The sequence below is a fragment of the Heterodontus francisci genome, chromosome 10 (assembly GCF_036365525.1).
Source record: "Heterodontus francisci isolate sHetFra1 chromosome 10, sHetFra1.hap1, whole genome shotgun sequence".
NCBI lineage: Eukaryota > Metazoa > Chordata > Chondrichthyes > Heterodontiformes > Heterodontidae > Heterodontus > Heterodontus francisci.
This window is the reverse complement of record NC_090380.1, coordinates 33794678-33817612: the sequence shown is the minus strand read 5'-3', so window position 1 is coordinate 33817612 and position 22935 is coordinate 33794678. Positions and strand designations below refer to the sequence as shown.

At 45.6% G+C, this 22935-nt stretch overlaps 1 protein-coding gene across 1 annotated transcript in view; it reads left to right on the top strand.

Annotated features, from left to right (window-relative positions):
• Positions 1-22935, top strand: part of LOC137374163 (gamma-taxilin-like) — an 87749-nt gene that overhangs the window by 22534 nt on the left and 42280 nt on the right. The window contains exons 2-4 of the mRNA XM_068039948.1: positions 760-1072; positions 19405-19496; positions 21214-21743. Of these exons, the coding sequence (XP_067896049.1) occupies positions 760-1072; positions 19405-19496; positions 21214-21743 (935 nt within the window). The remainder of the gene's footprint in view (positions 1-759; positions 1073-19404; positions 19497-21213; positions 21744-22935) is intronic.

Sequence of the window (22935 nt, the reverse complement as noted above, 5' to 3'; positions counted from 1 at the left end):
ACCTTCTCGAGCTTTTTGCTGTTAGACCTTTCTTTGTCTGAAAACCAAGGTTACGGTCAGCTTTACTTAAAGCTCTCCAATAGCCCTGCCGTTAAATCCTGTAACCATAATTCCATGATGGTTACCGTCCGTTGGCTGCTGATTCACTGCTGCTGCTCGGTGCACCACACAGCTGATTCTGCTGCAAGTCCTCAACTGGAGGATTGAGTCGCATGACGGTCTAACTTGCGGTGTTCCATCCCCAAGTCCAGCAAATTCGTATTTGCACAGGCACACTTTGCAGCAAAGGTCCCTTAATAGCAGTTCAGGAGCTGGAGACTCACCTAGTTACATGTTTTCACTCTGTGTTTTCTAAATCCTGCCTCCCAAGTGTGGATATACTGGCATTAACCTAGTACACCAAATGGCATCCTTATTTGAGATTGGCTCATGTGACATTGATTATTGAAGACAGAAAGTAGGACCGTCCCAGTCAGTATAGCTCTGCCTTTACAAGCAGAGCTTGAGATGATCTTAACATTATTTAAAACTTTCTGTCTTTTCTTTTCTCCCTTCCTTTCCATCTTTTCTTTTCTCGGTTCTTTTCTTGCAGTTCCTCTGGTTCCTTTCAAATTTTTGTAATATATTATGTAGTGTTTTTAACATTAAAAACGAAACTTACTTGATCCACTGTGTTGTACAAACTAAGTGTAGTTCATCAAAAACAGCGCCTCCTCCCTAGCTTCATAAATGACTTTTTTTTTAATGTTTTGCTTACAGTTTGGAAGCGAAACCATGGAAACTCAGGAGGTTTGTGGACTGCATGTGGCTTCCAGAGGTTTGTTGGTCGGTGGGGCCTGCACTGACTCGGCACCTGTCCTTCAGCCAGTGGACGCTGCTACTGAAATAATTGGGAATGCGTGCAACTTGCATCCGGCCTGTTACACCGGAGAGAGTGGGCTACTGTCTGTTGAGCCAACGTGTGTCATCTTGGAAACAAGAGGAGAGATACCTGGCAGTGAAGATATGCGAATGGACCCTGCCGGGGGAGAGCACCATCTGGTTTTGGATAAAAACAAAGAAAAGGCTCTTGGTAAGTATTCCTGCAACCTCTGCAGTTCAATCGAGACCAGGATTTTATTGAGCAATATTTTTGTTGAAGCAATATAGCTGATATTGGAGGTGCTAACTGGAAGGAGCAAGGCAACTGAATTAAAGTAAGGTAATAATTGGGTTAAGAACTGTAAAATATATAATGTACTAAAACAATGGAGAAGGATTTAACCTAATCAAGAAAGGAGGGTGAACAGAGCAGTGACAATAATAACTTGCGTTTTTATTGCGTCTTCCACATAATGGAACTCCCCAAGGTGCTTCCATAAATAGGTTGAAAGAAAATTGACACCAAGCCAGAAAGGGAGAGCTTATCTTGGGGGAGGGAGAGACTGGTCTTGAGGTTCTTAAAAAGTGGATAGAATGACAAAGTGGTTCAGAAACTTAGTTCCAGAAAGTTGGAAGCTTTGCCATTAATGGTGGGCTGAACAGAGGTGTGGGGGATTGCACAGAAGCTATGAATCAGAGAGAGATGGAACATTTAGGAGCAGATTCGGGTGGGATGGAAGGATTTATTGATGAAGACAAAGATTTTGAATTAAGTGCACGAGGCACAAGATCAAACTGTGGTTGAGAGTCGCAGTAGGTGAGAATAAAATGCATGTTATCTGGAGTATAGTATTAAAACTCCAGCTTTGGAGATTTACTTTGACTTATTGTAAAGTCTGTCTCCTTTCCTTTACTCAGATATTCCTGGGCCTTATGTTAGTTACTGTTGAGAGGATAACTAGTCTGCTTAGCCTCTTCCAATTGCGCTTTTAAGCTGGAAGGGATATTGAAGTTGTTCAGTATCAGTTCAATGGCAGTTTTCTATACTTTTACCCTTCTTCCAGGGAAAGGTGCCTGACGGTCAATATGTACCTCCTTGTAGCAGTTTAATTCAGATCTGAAATTACAAACAACTGGCTTAAGCCATTCCATGCTACTGATTTAGGTTTCTGTCAAACCTTTAAAACAAATTTTGTCATTTGGAAAATCAAAGCCTCATTCTGCTCTCGCCAAAATGTCCAGACCTTTGCTCTGACTCCTTCCTTAGGCCAAACCAATTTTTAAAATATATTAATGCTGAGGATGTGTCCATTGCTGGCCATGCTGTCATTTATTGTCCATCCCTAGTTGCCTTCTTGAACCGCTGTAGTCCATATGGTGAAGGTACTGCTATAAGGCTATTAGGTGAGTAGTTCCAGAATTTTGACCCGGCAACAATGAAGGAGCGGTGATATATGTCCAGCTCAGGATGGCATGTGACTGGGAGGGGAATGTGGAGATGATGGTGTTCTGATACAGCTGCTGCCCTTGTCTTTCTAGTTGGTGGAAGTTGCAGATTTGGAAGGTGCTGTTGAAGATGTCTTGACATCCTCCTGAAATGGCTTCTGTAGATAGTAACACAGCAGCTACAGTAAATAGAGTCACAGTCATTTACAGCATAGAAGGAGGCAATTCAGCCCATCGGATCCGTGCCAGCTCTCTGCGGAGCAATCCAGTAAGTCCCACTCTTCCCACTTGATCCCCCTAGCCCTGCAAGTTTATTTCCTTCAAGTGTCCATCCAATTTCCATTTGAATTCATTGGGCAGCAAGTTCCAGGCCATTACCAATCGCAGCGTAAAAATCTTCTTCCTCACATTTCCCCTGCATCTCTTGCCCAAAACCTTCCATCTGTGTCCCCTTGTCCTTGTGCCATCAGTTAATGGGAACAGTTTTTCCTTGTCTAACTTCTCCAAGCCTGTTATAATCCTGTATACCTCTATCAAATCTCTACTCACTCTCCTTTGCTCCAGGGAGAACAACCCCAGATTTTACAGCCTAACCTTATAACTAAAATCCCCCATCCCTTGAACCATTCTGGTAAATCCCCTCTCAAGGACCCTCACGCCCTTCAGAAAGTGTGGTGACCAGAACTGGATGCAATTCTCTACATGGGGTATAATCAGAGCTTTATAAAGGTTCAGCATAACTTCCTTGCTTTTGTACTCAGTATCTCTATTTATGAATCCCAAGATCCCATATGCTTTGCTAACTGCTCTCTCAATATGTCCTGTCACCTTCAAAGATTGTGTACTACCTGGTCCCTCTGTTCCTGCATGCTTTTTAGAACTGCGCCATTAGGTCTATGTTGCTCCTTCTGTCAAAATGCATCACCTCGCACTTCTCTGTTAAATTCCATCTGCCACTTGCCTGCCCATTCTGCTCGCATATCTATGTCCTGTTGCAGGCAATTTGTATCATCCTTACTTTTTGCCACTCCTTAAAGTATCATCAGCAAATTTTGAAATTCTACTCTATTTTCCAAGATCCAAGTCATAGAGTCGTACCGCATAGAAACAAGCCCTTTGGCCCACCACGTCCATGCTGACCATAATGCCTATCTATACTAATCTCACCTGTCTGCATTAATTCCATATCCCTCTATGCCTTGCTCATTCAAGTACCTGTCCAGATGCCTCTTAAATGTCGCAACTGTTCCTGCCTTCACCACCACCTCAGGCAGCTCATTGCAGATACCCACTATTCTTTGTGTGAACAATTTACCCCTTTGATCCCCTTTAGACCTCCTCCCGCTCACCTTAAATCTATGCCCTCTAGTTTTAGAGATACAGCACAGAAACAGGCCCTTCGGCCCACCGAGTCTGTGCCGACCATCAACCACCCATTTATACTAATCCTACACTAATCCCATACTCCTACCACATCCCCACCTGTCCCTATATTTCCCTACCACCTACCTATACTAGGGGCAATTTATAATGGCCAATTTACCTACTAACCTGCAAGTCTTTTGGCTTGTGGGAGGAAACCGGAGCACCCGGAGAAAACCCACGCAGACACAGGGAGAACTTGCAACTCCACACAGGCAGGACCCAGAATTGAACCCGGGTCACTGGAGCTGTGAGGCTGCGGTGCTAACCACTGCGCCACTGTGCCGCTACCATGTCACCCCTACCATGGGAAACAGACTCTGGCTATCTGCCCTATCTATGCCTCTCATAATTTTATATACCTCTATCATGTCCCCTCTCAGCTTCCTTCGCTCCAGGGAAAACAGACCCAACCTATCCAAACTCTCTTTATAACTCAAGCCCTCCAAACCAGGCAACATCCTTGTGAATCTTTTCTGCACCCTCTCTATCTTAATCACATCTTTCCTGTAGAGCGGCGACCAGAACTGCACACAGTACTCCAAGTGCGGCCTAATCAATGTTATGTACAACTGTAACATAACGTCCCAACTCTTGTACTCAATGCCTCGGCCGATGAAGGCAAGCATGCCATACGCCGCCTTCACCACCCTGTCTATCTGTGTTGCCACTTTCAGGGAACTATGTACTTGCACCCCAAGGTCTCTCTGCTCAACAACGCTCCCCAGGGCCCTGCCATTCACTGTATATGTCCTGCCCTGGTTTAACTTCCCAAAATGCATCACTTCACACTTGTCTGCCTTAAATTCCATTTGCCACTCCCTTGCCCACTTTCCCAGTTGATCTATATCCTGTTGTAACCTTAGACAACCTTCTTCACTGTCCACTATGCCACCAATCTGCAGACTTACTAGTCATGTCATCTATATTAATATATATGACAAACAACAGAGGGCCCAGCACCGATCCCTGTGGCACACCGCTGGTCACTGGCTACCGGCCTCCAATCTGAAAAATAACCCTCCACTACCACCCTCTGCTTCCTATCACCAAGCCAATTTTGTATCCAATTTGCTATCTCACCCTGGATCCCATGTGTTCGAACCTTCTGGACCAGACTACCATGCGGGACCTTGTCAAAGGCCTTGCTAAAGTCCAGGTAGACAAGGTCCATCGCCCTGCCCTCATCAATCCTCTTAGTCAACTCATTGAAAAACTCAAATCAAATTCGTGAGACATGATTTTCCACACACAAAGCCATGCTGACTATCCCTAATCAGACCATGCCTTTCCAAATGCATATAAATCCTGTCTCTCAGAATCCCTTCCAATAACTTTCCCACCACTGATGTAAGGTTCACTGGCCTGTAGTTCCCTGGCCTATCCCTGCTGCCCTCCTTAAATAAAGGCACAACATTAGCTATTCTCCAGTCTTCCGGCACCTCACCCTGGCTAACGATGATACAAAAAATCTCTGCCAGGGCCCCAGCAATCTCCTCCCTTGCTTGTCTCGAGAGACAATGGGCACGTGCCTAGAGGTGGTCAGTGGCCCATGGAACAGCGCCTGGAGTGGCCACAAAGGCCAATTCCAGAGTGACAGACTCTTCCACAGGCGCTGCAGACAAAATTGGTTGTCAGGGCTGCCACACAGCTGGCCCTCTCCTCGCACCTCCGTCCTCCCTCCTGCAACTGCTAAGTCTCTTCGACTCGCCACTCCCCAGCCCCGCCTTTATCACTGTCCGCCAGCTCTGGCGATCACAGGTGACTGACTCCCACGACTTGTGGTCAGTGTCACAGGACGTCACGTCACGTCTGCCGACGTCCCCAAAGCGGAGGCATGGACGGCCAGCGGGTCCGACACCAGTGACACGTTCGCTGCACAATGCGTCCCCAGGGATCCTGCCATCCTCCATGCGACTCTCATGGTCAAGCCATCTCAAGTGCTGCCGGCCCAGTAGGGTGCACATGCTGGGGATGTTGGCTGTCTGGAGGACCTCCGCGTTGGAGACAAGCTCCTGCCACCCGATGCCAAGGACTCTCCAGAAGAAGCGAAGATGGAATGCGTTGAGATGTTGCCCTTACGTCATTTATATATAGCAAAAAAAGCAGGGGGCCTAGCACTGACCCCTGGGAACACCACTGTCTACCATCCTCCAGTATAAAAAAACAACCATTTACCATGACTCACTGTTTTCTGCCCTTAAGCCAATTTTTTTTTATCGAAGTAGACACTGGCCCTCCTATTTCACTAGCCTGAATTTTGCCTTTTGTGTGGTACTTTATCAAACACTTCCTTAAAATCCATACAGACAACATCCACTGTATTCCCTTCATCAACCTTCTTTGTTACTCATCAAAAAATTCAATTACATTAGTCAAGCATGATCTGCCTTTTACAAATCCATGCTGGCTATCCTTAATTAACTCAAAACACTCTAAGTGCCTTTTTATTTTTTTTCCCTGATTATTGTTTCTAAAACCTTACCCACCACTGATAAACTAACTGGCCTGTAGTTGCTAGGACTGTCCTTACACCCTTTCTTGAAGAAGGGTGTCACTCTCCAATTCTCTGACACTTTCCCTGCGCCCCCCCGCCCCCCCCAATATAGAGGGAAGATTGAAAGATTATGGCAAGCCCTTCTGCTATCTCCACCCCCATTTCCTTTAGCAACCTGGAATGCAACCCATCCGGACCAGGTGACTTATCTACCCTGAGCATAGTCAGCCTCTCCAGTACCACCGCCCTTTCAGTTTTTACCCCATTCATTGTCTCTACTATCTCTGCTTCTGTCAGTATTTTGTCAGATTCCTCTTCTTTAGTAAAGACCGATACAAAGTACAATGAAAGAACTGGGTGTTTAAGCTAGTGGATGGGGTACCAATCAAGTGGGCTGCTTTTTCCTGGATGGTGTCGAGCTTCATAAATATTTTTGCATAGGAACAGAAATGTGGTATTCAGTCCCTCTAGCCTGCTCTACCATTCAGTTAAAACATGACCAATCTGTATCTGAGCTCCATCTACCCACCTTGGTTCTGTAACTCTTAATACTCTTGCCTAAGGTTGCTGCTGCACTTGTGCAGGCAGGAGAAGAGTTTTCCATCACACACCTGACTTGTGCCTTGTAGGTGATGGAGAGTCAGGATGTGAGCAACTTGCTGCAGCATACCCGACCTCTGACGTGCTGCAGTAGCCACAGCATTTCTCTGGATGGGCTAGTTACATTTCTGGTCAATGGTGACCTCCAGGATGTTGATGGTGGGGGACTTGGCAATGATTTTTTTTATATTCATTTTTGGGATGTGGGTGTTGCTGGCTAGGCCAGCATTTATTGCCCATCCCTAATTGCCCTTGAGAAGGTAGTGGTGAGCTGCCTTCTTGAACTGCTGCAGTCCATTTGGGGTAGGTATACCCACAGTGCTGTTAGGAAGGGAGTTCCAGGATTTTGACCCAGCGACAGTGAAGGAATGGTGATATAGTTCCAAGTCAGGATGGTGTGTGACTTGGAGGGGAACTTGCTGGTGTTCCCATGCATTTGCTGCCCTTGTCCTTCCAGTTGGTAGAGTTCGCGTGTTTGGAAGGTGCTGTCTAAGGAGCCTTGGTGCATTGCTGCAGTGCATCTTGTAGATGGTACACACTGCTGCCACTGTGCATCGGTGGTGGAGGGAGTGAATGTTTGTGGATGGGGTGCCAATCAAGCGGGCTGCTTTGTCCTGGATGGTGTCTAGCTTCTTAGTCATAGAGTTATACAGCACTGAAACAGGTCCTTCAGTCCATTGTGTCTGTGCCAGCCATTAAGCACCTATCTATTCTAATCCCATTTTCCAGCACTTGGCCTGTAGCCTTGTATGCTATGACATTTCAAGTGCATATCTGAATACTTCTCAAATGTTGTGAGGGTTCCTGCCTCTACCACCCCTTCAGGTAGTGTGTTCCAGATTCCAAACACCATCTGGGTGAAAGAATCTTTCCTTGAATCCCCTCTAAACCTCCTGCCCCTTACCTTAAATCTATGCCCCCTGGTTATTGACCCCTCCGCTAAGGGAAACATTTTCTTCCTATCTATCCTATCAATGCCCCTCATAATTTTGTATACCTCAATTAGGTCTCTCCTCTGACTGCTCTAAGGAAAATAACCCTAGCCTATCCAGTCTCCCTTCATAGCTGAAATGCTCCAGCCAGGCAACATCCTGGTGAATCACCTCTGCACCTTCTCCAGTGCAATCACATCCTTCCTATAGTGTGGTGACCAGAACTGTACACAGTACTCCAGCTGTGGCCTAACTAGCATTTTATACAGCTCCATCATAACCTCCCTGCTCTAAAATTCTATGCCTCGGCTAATAAAGGCAAATATCCCATATGCCTTTCTAACCACCTGATCTACCTGTGCTGCTCCCTTCAGTGATCCATGGACAAGTACACCAAGGTCCCTCTGACCCTCTGTACTTCCTAGGGTCCTACCATCCATTGTATATTCCCTTGCTGGTCCTCCCAAAATGCATCACCTCACATTTCTCAGAATTAAATTCCATTTACCACTGCTCTGCCCATCTTACCAGCCCATCTATATCGTCCTGTAATCTAAGGCTTTCCTGCTCACTATTTACAACACCAGCAGTTTTTGTGTCATCTGCGAACTGACTGATCATACCTCCTATGTTCACGTCTAAATCGTTAATGTACACTACAAACAGCAAGGGTCCCAGCACCAATCCCTGCGGTACACCACTGGTCACAGGCTTCCACTTGCAAAAACAACCCTCGACCATCACCCTCTGCCTCCTGCCACTAAGCCAATTTTCGATCCAATTTGCCAAATTGCCCTGGATCCCGTGGGCTGTTACCTTCTTAACTAATCTCCTATGCAAGACCTTATCAGAAGCCTTACTGAAGTCCATGTAGACTACATGAACTGATTTACCCACATCTAGTCACCTCCTTGAAAAATTCAATCAAGTTTGTTAGACATGATCTCCCCCTGACAAAGTCATGCTGACTATTCCTGATTTAATCCCTACTTCTCCAAGTGGAGATTAATCCTGTCCCTCAGAATTTTTTCCAATAGTTTCCCTACCACTGATGTTCTTGAGTGTTGTTGGAGCTGTACCCATCCAGGCAAGTGGAGAGTATTCCATCACACTCCTGACTTGTGCCGCTTTGATGCTGGACAGGCTTTGGGGAGTCAGGAGGTGAGTTACTCGCTGCAGGATTCCTAGCCTCTGACCTGCTCTTGTAGCCACGGTATTTATATGGCTACTCCAGTTCAGTTTCCGGTCAATGGTAACCCCTAGGATGTTGATAGTGGGGGTTTCAGCGATTATGATGCCATTGAATGTCAGGAGGAGATGATTAGATTCTCTCTTGTTTGAAATGGTCATTGCCTGGCACTTGTGTGGCACACATGTTACTTGCCCACTTATCAGCCCAAGCATGGATATTGATCAGGTCCTGCTGCATTTCTACACGGACTGCTTCAGTATCTGAGGAGACGCGAATGGTGCTGAACATTGTGCAATCATCAACGAACATCCGCACTTCTGACCTTTATGAGTGAAGGAAGGTCATTGATGAAGCAGGTGAAGATGATTGGGCCCAGGACATTACCCTGAGGAATTCCTTCAGTGATGTCCTGTAGCTGAGATGATTGACCTCCAACAAGCACAACCATCTTCCTTTGCGCTAGATATGACTCCAACCAGCAGAGAGTTTTCCCCCTATTCCCGCTGACTTCAGTTTTGCTAGGGCTCCTTGGTGCCATACCCGGTCACGTGCTGCCTTGATGTCAAGGGCAGTCGCTCTCACCTCACCTCCTTGAGTTCAGCTCTTTTGTCCATGCTTGAACCAAGGCTGTAATGAGGTCAGGAGCTGAGTGGCCCTGGCGGAACCCAAACTGAGCGTCACTGAGCAGGTTATTGCTAAGCAAGTGCTGCTTGATGGCACTGTCAACGACACCTTCTATCGCTTTACTGATGATTGAGAGTAAACTAATGGGGCAGTAATTGGCTGGGTTGGACTTGTCCTGCTTTTTGTGTACAGGACATAACTGGGCAATTTTCCAACATTGCCGGGTACATGCCAGTGTTGCAGCTGTACTGGAACAGCTTGGCTAGAGACACGGTAAGTTCTGGAGCACAGGTCTTCAGTACTGTTGCCGGAATATTGTCAAGGCCCATAGCCTTTGTAGTATCCAGTGCCTTCAGTCGCTTCTTGACATCATGCAAAGTGAATCGAATTGGCTGAAGTCTGGCATCTGTAATGCTGGGGACTTCAGGAGGAGGCAGAGATGGATCATCAACTGAGCACTTCTGGTTGAAGATTGTTGCAAATGCTTCAGCCTTATCTTTCGCACTGATGTGCTTGGGTCCCCCATCACTGAGGATGGGGATATTTGTGGAACGACCTCCTCCAGTTAGTTGTTTAATTCTCCACCACCATTCACGGCTGGTTGTGGCAGGACTGTAGAGCTTAGATTTGATCCGTTGGTTATGGGATCGCTTAGCTGTGTCTATCGCATGCTGCTTACGCAGTTTGGCATGCAAGTAGTCCTGTATTGTAACTTCACCAGGTTGACACCTCATTTTGAGGTATGCCTGGTGCTCCTGGCATGCCCTCCTGCACTCTTCATTGAACCAGGGTTGGTCTCCTGGCTTGATGGTAATGCTAGAGTGGGGGATGTGCCGGGCCATGAGGTTACAGATTGTGGTTGAGTGCAATTCTGCTCCTGCTGATGGCCCACAGCGCCTCATGGATGCCCAATTTTGCATTGTTAGATCTGATTGAAATTTATCCCACTTAGCACTGTGATAGTGCCACACAACACAATGGAGAATATCCTCAATGTGAAGGCGGGGCTTCATCTCCACAAGGACTGTGTGGTGGTCTCACCTACCAATACTGTCATGGACAGATGCATCTGTGGTGGACAGATTGGTGAGGACAAGGTCAAGTATGTTTTTCCCTCTTGTTGGTTCCCTCACCACCTGCCGCATACCCAGTCTAGCAGATATGTCCTTTAGGACTCGCCCAGCTCAGTCAGTTGTGGTGCTACTGAGCCACTCTTGGTGATGGACATTGAAGTCCCCCACCCAGAGTACATTTTGTGCCCTCACCACCTTCTGTGCTTCCTGCAAGTGGTGTTCAACATGGAGAAGTACTGACTCATCAGCTGAAGGAGGGCGATAGGAGGTAATCAATCGGAGGTTTTCTTGCCCACGTTTGACCTGCTGCCATGAGACTTTATGGGGTCCAGAGGCGATGTTGAGGACCCCCAGGGCAACTCCCTCCCGACTGTATACCACTGTGCCGCCACCTCTGCTGGGTCTGTCCTGCTTGTGGGACAGGACATACCCGAAAATGGTGATGGCAGTGTCTGGGACATTATCTGTAAGGTATGATTCCGTGAGTATGACTGTCAGGCTCTCCCAATTTTGGCACAAGCCCCCAGATGTACTAACATTTGCAGGGTCGACAGGGCTGGGTTTGCCATTGTCATTTCCGGTGCCTAGGTCGATGCCAGGTGGTCCGTCCGGTTTCTTTTTTATTGACTTCGTAGCGGTTAAATGCAAGTGAGTGGCTTGCTAGGCCATTTCAGAGGGCATGTAAGAGTCAACCACATTGTTGTGGGTCTGAAGTAACATATAGGCCAGACCATATAAGTACAGCTAATTTCCTTCCCAAAAGGACATTCGTGAACCAGATGGGTTTTTACAACAATTGTTCAATGGTTTCATGGCCATCATTAGACTAGCTTTTAATTCCAGATTTAGTAATTGAATTCAAATTCTACTTTCTGCTGTGATGACATTTGAACCCATGTCCCCAGAGCAATATCCTGGGTCCTTGGGTTACTAGTCCAGTGACAATACCACTATGCCACTGTCTCCCCTGCCATTGAATGTCATGGGGAGGTAGGTAGACCTACTCTCGTTGGAGGTGGTCATTGCCTGGCACTTGATTAGTGTAAATGTCACTTGCTACTTAACAACCCAAGCCTGAATGTTGTGCAGGTATTGCTGCATGTGGACATGGATTGCTTCATTAACTGTAGAATTATGAATGGAGCTCAACACCCTGTAATCATCAACAAACAACCCCACTTCTGAACTTGTGATGAAGTGAAGGTCATTGATGAAGCAGCTGAAGATAATTGGGCTGAGGATGCTACCCTGAGAAGTTCCTGCAGTAATGCCCTGGGAATGAGACGATTAGCCCTCAACAAACACAACTATCTTCCTTTACGTCACATATGACTCCAGCTACAGCAAAGTCCCCCTCCACCGTGGAATCATATTTGGTCGAATGTTGCTTTGATGTCAAGGGCTTTCAACGCACATCTGCAATACAGCTCTTGTATTTTGAATTCATGAAGTCGGGAGCCCAGTGATCTTGGCTTAACCCAAATTGAGCCATTGATGAGCAGGTTATTGGTGAGTAAGAGCCGCTTGATAACTTAGTTGACGATTCAGCCCATTGTTTTGCTGATTTGGAGTGGACTGGGTGTTAGGCTGGATTGTTTTCCTGGTTTTTGTGGACGAGACATAGACAATTTCCCACATTGTAGCTACAGTTCGATACCAGTGTTATAGCTGTACTGGAGTAGCTTATCTAGTGGTACAGCTAGTTCTGGAGCACAAGTCTCTGTACTATACTGGTTAGGTGCTGTTCATAATAAATGAGAATAGTAGACTTTGGGGGAAAAAGTAACAGGAGCTTATTTATAGGGGTCTTATCTCTAAGGCATCTACAGTAACACAGCAACACGAGCTTCAGACTCATGACATCACATCCTGTGATGATGCTTAAGGTCTATAAACATAATCTACCCAGCAACAGCTTGTGTACATTATACCTCAATCTTCAGCATTATAGCTGGGAAGCTATCAGGCTCTGTGGCCTGTGCTGTGTCTTATGCACTCAACTTGATGTCTCGTGGAGTCAGTTGAAATAGTTGAAGTCTGGCATCTATGAGGGTGGGGAAGCTCAAACTCAGCACTTCTGCCTGATGATAGTTGTGAACGTTTCTGCCTTATCTTTTGCACTAATGTTGAGTCTGGGAATGTTAAATGGGTTGACTTCTCCCGTTAGTTGCCACTGGCAATTGGATGTGATAGGTAGTCAGATCTTTGACCTGATTCATTAGTTGTAGATTTGCTACTGTCTGTAGCATGTTCTTCTATTCAACCAAGGTTGGTCAGCTGGCTTGATAGTGATGGAGGAGTGAGAGATATGTCTGATCATGAGGTTACAAATTGTAGGGGAATGCAATTCTGCTGATGGCCCATGGTGTAGCACTATTGCCTGGTTTGGAGCCGTTATATCTGTTGTTTACCCCACTTAACATGCTGGTAGTGTCATAAGTCATGATGGCAGGTGTCCTCAGTTTGAAGATGGGACTTGGTCTGCACAAGGACTGTGCGGTGGGATATTCTTCACAATACTGTTATGAACAGAAGCCTGTATGACAGGTAGATTGGTGAAGATGAAGTCAAATCGTTCATTTCCTTGCTTTGGTTCTCTCATCACCAGCCACAAGCCTAGTCAAACAGCTACATCCTTCAGGACTTGGCCAACTTGGTCAGTCATGTTAGTGGCAAGCTACACTTGCTGAGGGACATTGAGGTCTCTCACCCACAGTACATTCTGTAGTTCTGCTGGATGGGTACTGCCTCCAAGTGATGGAACCTCCATGTCTTATTCAACTTTGAGCTGAGCTTCAAACTCCACATCCTATCGTCATCCAAGACAGTCAATCCTTGAAGTATTACCTTCCTCCAATGCATTTCCTTGGCTTTACAATTAGAGGCATTGAGTACAAAAGCAAGAAAGTTATGTGAAACTGTTATGAATCACTGGCTAGGCCCCAGCTGGAGTATTGTGGCCAATTCTGGGCACCAAGCTTCAGGAAGGGTGCAGAGGAGAATTACTAGAATGGTACCAGAGGTAAAGGCTTCATTTATGTCCAAAAGCTGGAGAAATTGGGGTTGTTCTTAAAGCAACGAAGGTTATGGGGAGATTTGATAGAGGTGTTCAAAATCACAAAGGGTTTTGATCAAGTAAATAAGCAGAAACTGTTTCCAGTGGCCGAAGGGTCAGTAAACCAGAAGTAATTGGCAAAAGAGCTATAGGGGACATGAGAGAAAAATATTTCTGCTGTTGAGTTATGATGATCTGGAATGCACTGCCTGAAAGGGTGGTGAAAGCAGATTCAATAATAACTTTCAAAAGGGAATTGGATATATACTTGAAATGGAAAAATTTGCACGGCTACGAGGAAAGAACAGGGTGGTGGGATTAATTGGATAGCTCTTTCAAGGAGTCAGCACAAGCACAATGAACTGAATAGCCACCTTCTCTGCTGTGTCATTCTACGATCTCTCCTGCATTGCTGTTGAAGCCATTATCTGTGATTCAGTTACTGAGATTCTACTTTGTAACATTGCCCTCATCTGTCTTGAGCTCTGCCCTACCCTACACAAAGTCCCACTTGTTCAAAAATCTGCCGTCCGTATTCTGTTTTGCTTTTCCATCTTCCCTATCCTCACTAACCTCCACTAACGTTCCTGCATCCAGTGCACTGAATCCAAAATCTTTGCCCTCATGGCGGTGCCCCTGCTCTGCATTATGCTGTGCCCAGTGTTTCTCCACCTTTGGCAGTGCTTTCAGCCATCTCAATCCTGCCATCTGCGATTCACTTGTGATGTCTGCAGTGTGGGGGGATTTGGGGCGTTTCTCCTGTGTCAAAGACACTATAAATATGCAAGTTCATTTATTTTCTAAAAAGTAATTACCAGTGAGCAATGATATGTTATGTTAGTAAACTATTTTCACTCCTTTGTATAGGCTCAAATCCAAGTCGGGTTGACTGAAAGTCTTCATTCTTAGCTGAGTTTGGTGCCCAAAAAATAAATGAGTTTTTAATGGGTATGGCCCTACTGTACAAAATATCTACAATTTTGCAATCTTTATTCAGAGATGTTATAAGGATAATAAGTACAGGAAATAGGAGGAAGAAAAAGTAATATTGTACGAAGGAGGGCTGTTTTAAGGATGGGCTAAGGAAAGTTGTGGATGCAGCTTCACTCTCTACAGGGGGCTTGTGTAATTTATCCTTCACCTGGGATGCTTGATGCAGGGACGAACCGTACTACCCACAATGGTATCATTGCTCCATTCTCCAGCACTGATATTTGCAACCTTGATTGGGACAGAATCACTGAGTGGAAAAATATCAGCATTCGTGGTAGATTCTTCCCCATAGTTAGAAGTTTTGATATAAGGTAAGATTGTCTTAAACTTTCTCAATTTCCAGGAGTCATGGAAGCTCTTTAGTAAATAATAATAGGAAAAATCTGGTGTATTGATTAACAGTTCACTCTCCTCCAGTACCTACCCCCCTCCTTTCAATCTGCCATGATCACCCATCTCCTCAAAAAAAAACATTTCTTGACCCCTCTGTCCTTGCAAACTACTGTCCCATCTCAAACCTCCCTTTCCTCTCTCAAATCCACGAACAGCTGTTGCTCCCCAAATCCGTGCCCATCTTTTCTAGAACTGCATGTTTGAATCTACTTTAGCAGGAATAGAAAAGCAGCATACTATTTAAATGGAGAGTGATTGCAGAACTCGGTGGAATACAGGATCTGGGTGTCCTGGTACATGAATCACAAAAGGTTAGTGTGCAGGTACAGCAAGTGATTAGGAAGGTAAATGGAATGTTGTCGTTTATTGCAAGGGGAATCGAGTATAAAAGTAAGGAAGTTTTACTGCAGCTGTACGGGACCTTGGTGAGACCACATCTGAAGTGCTGTGTGCAGTTTTGATCTCCTTATTTGAAAAGGATATAATCGCATTAAAAACAGTTCAGAGAAGGTTCACTTGACTGATTCCTGCGATGAAGGGATTATCCTATGAAGAAAGGTTGAACAGGTTGGGCCTATACCTGTTGGTGTTTAGATGAATGAGAGGTGATCTTATTGAAACATATAAGATCCTGAGGGGATTTGATAGATTGGATACCAGGAGGATGTTTCCTCTTGTGGGGGAGACTAGAACTAGGGAACACAGTTTAAGAATACGAGGTCTCCCTTTTAAGATGGTGATGAGAATTTTTTTTCTCTGAGGGCCATTAGTCTGTGGAATTCTCATCCCCAGAGAACGGCGGAAGCTGGGTCATTGAATTTATTCAAGGCTGAGTTAGATAGATTTTTGATAGACAAGGGAATCCAGGGTTATGAGGGGTAGACAGGAAAGTGGAGTTGAGACCACAATCAGATCAACCATGATCTTCTCAAATGGTGGAGCAGGCTGCCGGATGGCCTACTCCTGTTCCTAAGTCCTATGTTCCCATGAATCCTCCAATCAAGTTTCTGCCATGGCTATTATCAAAGTCACAAATAACATCTGAAGTGAATGTGACAATGGTAAACTATTCCCCTTATCCTTCTTGACCTGTCTGCAAGCTTCACGGCCACCCCACTTGACCTTGCTACTTGCATTGTGTCAACACACAAAGCCATCTCTGATCATTTTCTTGTATCACTCTCCATCTGCCTCCTCTTTACCCCTCCCAACTGTATTTCCTTCTGTGTCCATCCCTGGAAAAATAACTCTCCCACTGAACTTAGAACTGCATTTTCAAAATCCGATTGTCTTGCCTTTGTCCCTCCATTCATCATGCCATTTCCACAGCTACCAATCTGCTCAACCACACCCTCATCTCCACCTTTTGTTATCTTAGTCCCCACTAAAACCATTATACTGTCTCATCCTGGCCAGTCCCCTGTTATGGTCCTCAGCTCTGCCGCTTTACAGTCAAGGGACTTAAACTTGTACATATATGGTGGACATAAGCCATTCACCACCAGATCTGACTGAACCGCGTAAAGCACTGTCGAGTTCTGCTCTTGTCTGTCAAAACTGCTCACTATTCCAGGATTGTGCTGGAACGCAAAGATAACCCTGGCTTATTTTCTCTATTGCAAACCGTCTTCTTAATGCCTTCTCCTCTGCCGCCTCCTCTTTCACCTCCAACAACAATTGTGAGGAGCTCATGGACTTCTTTGTCACTAAGATTGAGGCCATCCAATCAGCTGCCTCTGCTGCTTCCCTCCCTTCCCCCTGGGTCAAACCTCCTCTAAAGTTAACCCTGAACTTGCATCTTTCTTCAGTTTCTGTCCTTTCTCCCCTTTTGTCCTGTCCGAGCTCATCCTGTACATGAGACCCACCTCCTGCTCCCTTGACCCTATTCCCACAAACCTGCTGACCACCTAACTTCCCATCCTGGCTTCCAAGTTAGCTGATATTGTCTCTCTTCAGGTACTGTCCTCCATCCTGCAAATCTGCTGTCATCACCACTGCCATCCCCCCCCCCCCCCCCAAAATACCAACCTCTCTCTCCTTGTGAGCCATCGCCCCATCCCCAGCCTCCCTTTCATCTCCAAAGTGCTTGAACGTGTTGTTGCCTCCCAAATCCATCCCCATCTTTCCCTGAACTCCATGTTTGAATCCCTCCAGTTAGGTTTCTGCCCCTGCGGCAATACTGAAATGGCTCTTATCAAAGTCACAAATGACAGTGATAAACATCCCATCTCATCCTTCAAGACCTGTCTACAGCCCTACATGCAATTGACCACACCATCCTCCACCAATGCCTCTCCACTGACTTCCACCTGCGTGGGACTGCACTTTGTCTGGTTCCATTCTCATGTATCCGGTCGTAGCTTCTCTTCCCACTCCTGCACCGTTACCCCTGGTGTCCCCCAAGGGCCTATCCCTAGCCCCTTCCCATTTCTCACCTGCATGCTGTCCCTTCGTGACATCATCCGAAAATAAGATGTCAGTTCCACACTTGTAAGGATGACACTGAGTTCTAAAGCCCTGCTCGGTTATAAAATTAAAACCCGACCGGGGCCCGACCCAACCACGGTCAAACCAAGCCCGGGACTTTTAAATTTTTTTTCATGCTACATGCGACCTGAATATCGCTAAAATGTAATAATGCATTTATTTATAAAACACGGAGCCGGTACAGTCCAGCCTGACCCGAGCCCGAATGCTGGACGCAGAATATAGACCCGACCCCACCTGAACCCGACACATGTTGTCGGGTTTGGGCTGGGTAGCCAGGCTTTACTGAGCTCTATTGCACTACTACCTCTCTTGATCCCTTCAATGTCTCTCAATTTTCTGACTGCACATCTGACATCCAGTACTGGATGAGCAGAAATCTCCTCCAATTATCTTCGGTCCCTGCCACGAAATCCATTCCCTAGCCCTGGTAACTGTCTGAGATTAAGCAGCATGTTTGCAACTATGGTGTTGTATTTGACCCCGAATAAGCTTACGACCACATATGAGCTCCATCACTAAGACAGCTAATTTCCACCTCCATAATATTGCCTAACTCTGCCCCGTCTCCGCTCATCTGCTGCTGAAACCCTCATTCATTTCTTTTTTACCTCTAGACTTGACTATTCCAATGTACCCCATTTTGCCATTACTTCCCATCTTGCACCCTCCTTAAACTTGAGGTCATCCAAAACTCTGCTACCCGTGTCCTAACTCGCACCACATCCCATTCATCCGTCACCTGACATACATTGGCTCCTGATTAAGTAACACCTCAATTCCACGGCCTCTCTATCTCTGTAACTTCCTCCAGTCCTACCACCCTCCTAGATATCTATGCTCCTCTAATTCTGGCCTCCTGAGCATTCCTGATGAAAAAATTGCTCCGCTATTGGCAGCTGTGCCTTCAGCTGCCTAGGCCCGAAGCTCTGGAATTCCCTCCCTAATCCTCTCAGTCTCTACTTTTCTCTCCTCCTTTAAGATGCTCCTTAAAACCTACCTCTTTGACCAAGCTTTTTGTCATCTGACCTAATAACTCCTTGTGTGGCTCAATGTCAAATTTTGTTTGATAATGCTGCTGTGAAGCACCTTGGGATGTTTTGCTACGTTAAGGCACAATATAAGTTGTTGTTCACACTGCCACATTTTAATTTAGTTTGTTAGTCTTTAAGTTCACAGTTAAACAGACTCGAGTACAAACAAAATCTCACTCTATCTAGATGCTGGCTACTGGGAGTAATAGATCGTAAAAAATAAGTCAGTAGGAGAGGGAACAACCACTGTCAGGAGGTCCAGAAACTTTGATGCCGTTTAAAATTATTGATTTGAGAAAGTATTTTTCAACTGTTTTAACTAGAGCGTTGATGACATAATTTGCAGAGAGGAGTTCGAGGACCTAGGAGCCTGACTGTATCAGTGAGCTGGATTAAGTCATTGGTGATTAGTCCATTCAGTGGATTTGCTGATCACGCCCCTTCAGCTCACTCGCGTGATTGGCTTCACTAACTGCAGGTGATCAGTATTTATCGATTAAATACTCAAAACAATAGCTACTCTAGTTTTTTTTTTATATTGATTGTAGGATTTGGCGTTTAACATTTGCTTTCCACTTCAGCAATGATTTTAATATCCAGTTTTGGCAGCAGAGGCAGTTTGTGTTTTTGTTGCAATCGGTCTATTTACTGAATGCTTTAATTGCTCATTAAAACTGCAGTGGTGGTGTAAAACATGCAGAGACTGATACGTTAACTAAGGTGTTAAATGGAAATGCAGGTGTAAATTTTATGTCTGAAATAAAAATTGTCATTGATTCTCTTATTGTGTTGCAGGGAAGGAGGTGACGTTGCTGATGCAAGCATTGAACACGCTCAGCACTCCAGAAGAGAAACTGGCAGCTTTGTGCAAGAAGTATGCAGATTTGGTATGTTGTATCACTGGGGCAAAAATATATCACTTCTGCTATAACTGTGTTTATTTCGAGCTGGGAAGAGGAGGTGACTGAGGAGAGAAAGAAATAGGGGTGTGGCCACTACAGCACCCTAGTCTTATCTTGGCTTGCCATTCACACAAGAGCAGTTAAAGCACCAGTAGGAGCCTAGGGCATTTTGGTTGTTCTTTGTTTCATTTCCTCTCCAACACAGGGCATTGAGATCAACTGCAGAGCCTTACCATCACCCAGCCTCTTTGTAGTCAGGGGAAACCTAACCTCCCAAACAGTTCTGATGCAACACATTACCCTCTAGTCCCTCACATAAGTAACCATTCTTTGTATAAGTCTCAATGCAGCTTAAAGCATCACAACCAAACCTGATCCTGTCCTGATCAATGGATCAGGAGAGGCGACCATGGTTGATTTTCTCCTCTCTAGCCTTGGGGAATTGAGGTCAATTGAAATGCCTACACTATCATCACGATTGAGATCAGCTAATACAGAACAACTTGGGGATTTAACCTGGAGCCGTCTTGGTTTCTATAGCATTCCTGTACACTTGAGCTACTGGGGGGAGAAGCACAGATTACTTTTTTTGTATCTGACTTCCATGCATGTGAAATTCCTCGGCTCACTTGTGCTATTGGGAAAGGTGTTGAGTGGAATCGTTTCATTTTCCACAAGGAAAAAGTCTCTCTCTTTAAGCTTTTGGGTTTGATGCTTAATCATAGTTTCAGCATCACCGATCATTCGTGCAGATAACCTAAAGTCCTCTACAATCTTAGAGCATGCCTAACATTTAACTAAACATTAATAAAAGCAAGGCTTATCCAGAGAATCGTTTCTGCTGGCAAAGAGAGAATATGAGAATAGAATGGTAGTCAACATAAAAGGGAACCCAACAAACTTCTACCAGAATGTAGATTAGATTTTAGATTAGAGATACAGCACTGAAACAGGCCCTTCGGCCCACCGAGTCTGTGCCGAACATCAACCACCCATTTATACTAATCCTGCACTAATCCCATATTCCTACCAAATATCCCCACCTGTCCCTATATTTCCCTACCACCTACCTATATTAGTGACAATTTATAACAGCCAATTTACCTATCAACCTGCAAGTCTTTTGGCTTGTGGGAGGAAACCGGAGCACCCGGAGAAAACCCACGCAGACACAGGGAGAACTTGCAAACTCCACACAGGCAGTACCCGGAATCGAACCCGGGTCCCTGGAGCTGTGAGGCTGCGGTGCTAACCACTGTGCCGCCCTAAAATGTAAATAGTAAGCAGGTAGTAAGAAGTGGAGTGGGGCCTCTTAGGGACAAAAAAGTTAATATATGCTTACAAGCACAGGACATGACTAGAATACTTAATGAGTACTTTGTATCAGTGTTCACTAAGGAAGTAGAATCTGACAAAATAATGGTAGAAGCGGAGAGAGTAGAGGCAATGGATAGGGTAAAAATTGAGAGGGGAGAGGTACTAAAAAGACTGACTCTGCTTAGGGTATATAAATCACCTGGTCTGGATGGCTTGCATCCCAGGTTGCTAAAGGAAATGGGGGTGGAGATAGTGGAAGGGCTCGTCACAATCTTCCAAACTTCTCTGGATATGGGGAAGGTGCCAGAGGATTGGACAATGGCAAATGTGGCATCCTTATTCAAGAAAGGGTGTGAGGACAGTCCGTAAACTAACTGGCCTGTAGTTGCTCGGAGTGTCTCCTGACAACACAGCCAAGCGCCAACATCATCACTGCAGTCCGAACTGCACACATGCGTGGAACGCAATCATCCTTGCACATGTGCGATATGCACCCGAGCTTTGCCAGCTTGCCAGTACTAAAGCGCACATGCACGCGCAAACGTCATCGCGCAAAGGGACATCAGCCTCCAGCTCGACTTTTGGCAAGCAGCCTCAGTCGTTGCTTCTCTTCCCCGCTCCCTCCTGCCATTCTGTCCCACGCCCGCCTGCTCGCTGCTGCATTTCGCCGTCCCCATCTGGTCGTCACTTCATCCCACTGCTAGCTCCTCCTCCCCCCGTCCCAACCCGCTGTTTCTCCAGGCGACGAGGCATGGAGCGACTGGCGGGAGGGAACAGCAACCAGTCGGGCGTGGGAGAGAATGGCAGGATGGAGCGGCAAGAAGGCGGATACGGGAGGCAGCGGGAAACTGAATGCGACTATGGAGGCGGCAATCGCAGGAGGGCACGGGGAACAGAAGTGACGATCGCAAGAGGGTACTGTTGGGGGTTGTGGAGACGGCGATCGTGGCCATTGAGGGGTGAGGGGGTTTGGGTTTAATTTTTTTTGTTAAATTGAGCATCGCCATCTTTACTGGCAGTTGCCTGAGGTGTCGCAGACATTGATGCTTCTGTCGATGAGGCTGCATTTCGCTTATGCCAGTACTGCGCCACATAGTAGCTGCCCTGTCAGCAAATGCAGCTGTTAGTTTAGCATCAGTGGTGGGTAAAGTTTTAGGAACAATAATGGGGAAAATATCAACAGACACTTGGAGCGGTTTGAATTAATTAAGGATACCCAGCATGGATTTGTAAAAAGCATATGCTTGACGAATCTAATTGAATTTTTTGATGAAGTAACAGAAGTTTGATGAAGGGAATGCAGTGGATGTTGTTTATTTGGATTTTAAGAAAGCGTTTGATAAGGTACCACACAAAAGGCTGGTTAACAAAATTGAACATCCTGGACTAGGAGGGTCAATGTCCAATTGAATAAAAAAATTGGCTTAAGGACAGAAAACAGCAAATCGTAGTAAATGGTTGTTTTTCAGACTGGAGGGTGGTAGACAGTGGTGTTCTCCAAGGGTCAATGTTGAGACCACTTTTTTTTTGTTTGATAATAAATGACTTGGATCTTGGAAAACAGTAGTATTTCAATATTTGTTGATGACACCAAACTTGGAGGTGCAGCAAACAGTGAGGATGATGTGTACCACCTACAACAGGATACAGATAGGCTCGTGGAGTGGGCAGGCAGGTGGCAGACGGAATTTAATACTGACAACTGAAGAGATGCATTTTGTCAAAAGGACTAGGGAAAGGCAATATATACTTAATGACACAGTTCTAAAGTATGTGCAGGAACAGAGGGACCTGGAGGTGCATGTGCATCAATTTTTGCAGGTGGCAGGACATATTGGCAGAATGTTATAAAGCATATGGGATCTTGGGCTTCATAAATAGAAACATAGAGTACAAAAGCAGGGAAGTTATGCTGAAACTTTAGAAAGCTCTGGTTAGGCCCCAACTGGAGTGTTGCGTCCAGTTCTGGTCACTACACTTTAGGAAGGGTGTGAGGGTCCTTGAGAGGGTGTAGAGGAGATTTACCGGAATGGTTACAGGGTTGGGGGTTTTAGTTACAAGGTTAGGTTGGAAAAGCTGGGGTTATTCTTGGGACCCAGGAGATTAA